The sequence below is a fragment of the Hylobates moloch genome, unplaced genomic scaffold (assembly GCF_009828535.3).
Source record: "Hylobates moloch isolate HMO894 unplaced genomic scaffold, HMol_V3 SCAFFOLD_8703, whole genome shotgun sequence".
Taxonomy (NCBI): domain Eukaryota; kingdom Metazoa; phylum Chordata; class Mammalia; order Primates; family Hylobatidae; genus Hylobates; species Hylobates moloch.
The window spans coordinates 1-2,915 of NW_026660978.1; the positions used below are offsets into that span (position 1 = coordinate 1).

At 53.1% G+C, this 2,915-nt stretch overlaps 1 protein-coding gene across 1 annotated transcript; it reads right to left on the reverse strand.

Annotated features, from left to right (window-relative positions):
• Positions 1-275: 275 nt before the first annotated feature.
• Positions 276-2,171, reverse strand: CCL25 (C-C motif chemokine ligand 25). Its single transcript, XM_032148698.2, has 3 exons — positions 2,014-2,171; positions 1,784-1,917; positions 276-451 (listed from the first exon to the last, which is right to left on the reverse strand). Exons 1-3 carry the CDS (start codon positions 2,169-2,171, stop codon positions 276-278), a joined length of 468 nt encoding a protein of 155 aa, XP_032004589.2.
• Positions 2,172-2,915: the final 744 nt, after the last annotated feature.

A 2,915-nucleotide genomic window follows, 5' to 3' on the forward strand; every position in this document is an offset into this window, starting at 1 on the left:
ACACACACACACACACAATGTCAGAATTCAATAGAATTACAGGACACCCACCCGGTCCCTGCTGGAGAATTGTTGGGCTTGGGGGGCCCTGGAGCTCTTGGGCCACTCCCCTGGGGCTTCACTTTCTCACTTGCTGTAGTGTCTTTGGGCTGAGTCATGGCAGTGGACAGCCACCGAGGACCCTCCGCTGTGAACCTGCAGCCTTGACCACACAACCACCCCTCCTTGGTCCTGGAGGTGAATCTCCTGTCCCAGTGTGAGCCAATCATGAGCCCTCAACCCTTAGCAAAGGTGATGGATGGGAGACGGTCACATGACCAAAGGTCCTTACCTGAATTAGCTGATGTCAGGAGGGAGTCATTCCTCTTGCTGCTGATGATGGGATTTCTAAACTTGGACGATGATAGCTTGGAGCTTCCAGAACTCAGCTTCTTTACAGCATGAGGGCCTGCTGGAGAAATGGAGAGAGAAATAATCAAGAGCTCTGCCATCATGCCTTCAGGCTCCTGGATCCAGCTGAGCCTGAAGCTGTTGACTGGTTATTTAAGCGAACGAGTCTCCCATGTGCTTCGGCTTTCCATCTGCACCAGTGGAAAGTGTCCCGATTAAAAGAGCTGGACTGGCTGGGTGCAGTGGCTCATGCCTGTAGTCCCAGCACTTTGGGAGGCCAAGGCAGGTAGATTGCTTGAGTCCAGGGGTTCAAGTCCAGCCTGGGCAACATGGCACTACCTGTCTTTGCAAAATGAAAATAAAAAATTACCCAGGCATGGTGGTGTGTGCCTGTAACCCCAGCTACTTGGGAGGCTGAGGTGGGAGCATTGCTTGAGCCCAGGAACACAAGGCTGCGTTGAGTTGTGATTGTGCCACTGCACTCCAGCCTGGGTGACAAGAGTAAAACCCTGTCTTAATAATAATAATAATAATAATAATAATAATAATAATAATGAGCTGTGGCTGGGCATGGTGGTTCATGCCTATAATCCCAGTACTTTGGGAGGCCAAGGCGGGCAGATCATCTGAGGTCTGGAGTTCGAGACCAGCCTGGCCAACACGGTGAAACCCCGTCTCTACTAAAAATAGAAAAATTAGCCAGGCGTGGTAGCGTGAGCCTGTGCTCCTGCTACTCAGGAGGCTGACGCAGGAGAATTGCTTGAATTCGGGAGGCAGAGGTTGCAGTGAGCTGAGATCACGCCACTGCACTACAGCCTGGATGACACAGCAAGACTCTATCTCAAAAAATAAAAATAAAAAATAAAATAATAATAATAATAATAATGGGCTGGATTAGTGGAACATGCCTGTAGTCTCGGCTACTCAGGAGGCTGAGGTAGGAGGATTGCTTGAGCCTGGGAGGCAAGGCTGCAGTGAGCTGTGATGGCACCATTGCACTCCAGCGTGGGTGACACAGTAAGACTCTGTCTCAAAATAATAATAAAAGAGCTGGACTGGTGTCACACACTTGTAATCCCAGCTACTTGGGGAAGCTGAAGTGAGAGGATTGCTTGAACCCACGAGTTCGAGGCTGCAGTGAGCTATGATCATGCTACTGCACTCCAGCCTGGGCAACAGAGCAAGACCCCATCTCCAGAAACAAAAACTGGACAATGATTCAATCAGTTGGTCATTCACTTGGTGCCCCACTCACCAGCAACTGGCTTTGTTTGGGGTTCAGGCAGGTGTCAGTATTCTAGTCTCCAATTCCCTCCCTCAGGGTCTGAACCACACATGGGCTTGCAGGCAGGGAGGGTGGGCCCCCTAGATGCCCAGCAGAGGTCTTGCCCACCTTGGAAGGTCTGCGTGTTGTGGCGGAGCTTTGCAAAAACCTTATTTCGAGCATCCAGGAGCTTCATGGCTCTCTGCACCTCCCTGCTTTTGGGGTTCCCACACACCTTCCTGTGTCTCTTGGGGAGGTAGAATCTGTGGTGAGCAGAGGTGGGTGCCCAGGTTAGGGTGTAGGCTGGGAGCAAGGCTGTGTGTGCACCCCACCCCCCCAGCCCCCACAGCCCCACTCACATCGCAGCAGGCAGATTGCAGCTCCCGCTCACCTCCTGGATCCGGTAAGTCCAGGCGCGCCGGAGCACAGCCCACCCAATGGGGTAGTGGTAGGCCAGGCAGCAGTCCTCAAAGACACCTGCAACCACACAGCCGCCCAGACACTCGCATCCTTGCATGCGAACTTGGCGGGGCCAGCCACAGGCACGGGCACCTGTCTGCATACCTGTCTGCTCACACCACAACCCTTCCAGGCCCCGCAGAGGCTGAGAAACAGCCTTAGGAAAAAAAAAAAAAAAGGCTCCTGGCTCACCCCTTAGCCCTGGATATTGGGACAGCCAGAAGTTGGAGAGGACCCTTGGGTCCCGGCTGGGAAGTGTGTGGAACCAGCAAATGAATGGACCAAGGCCACCTCTACTCCTGCTCTGGGGAAAAGAGTGACTTAGAGTGCAGGTGTACTGTGAAGAGGGGCCAACACCACCCCTCCCCAGCCAAGTGCTGCCCGCCTAAAAATGAGCTGATTGGTGGCTCAGCACGGTGGCTCATGCCTGTAAACCCAGCACTTTGGGAGGCCGAGGTGGGCAGATGGCTTGGGGTCAGGAGTTCAAGACCAGCCTGGAAAACATGGTGAAACCCCGTCTCTACTAAAAATACAAAAATTGGCCAGCTGCGGTGGCTCATGCCTGTAATCTTAGCACTTTGGGAGGCTGAGGTGGGTGGATCACCTGAGGTCAGGAGTTTGAGACCAGCCTGGCCAATATGGCGAAACCCCGTCTCTACTAAAAAACACAAAAATTAGGCCGGGCGTGATGGCTCATGCCTTTAATCCCAGCATTTTGGGAGGCTGAGGCGGGCAGATCACGAGGTCAGGAGATCGAGACCATCTTGGCTAAGACGGTGAAACCCCGTCTCTACTAAAAATA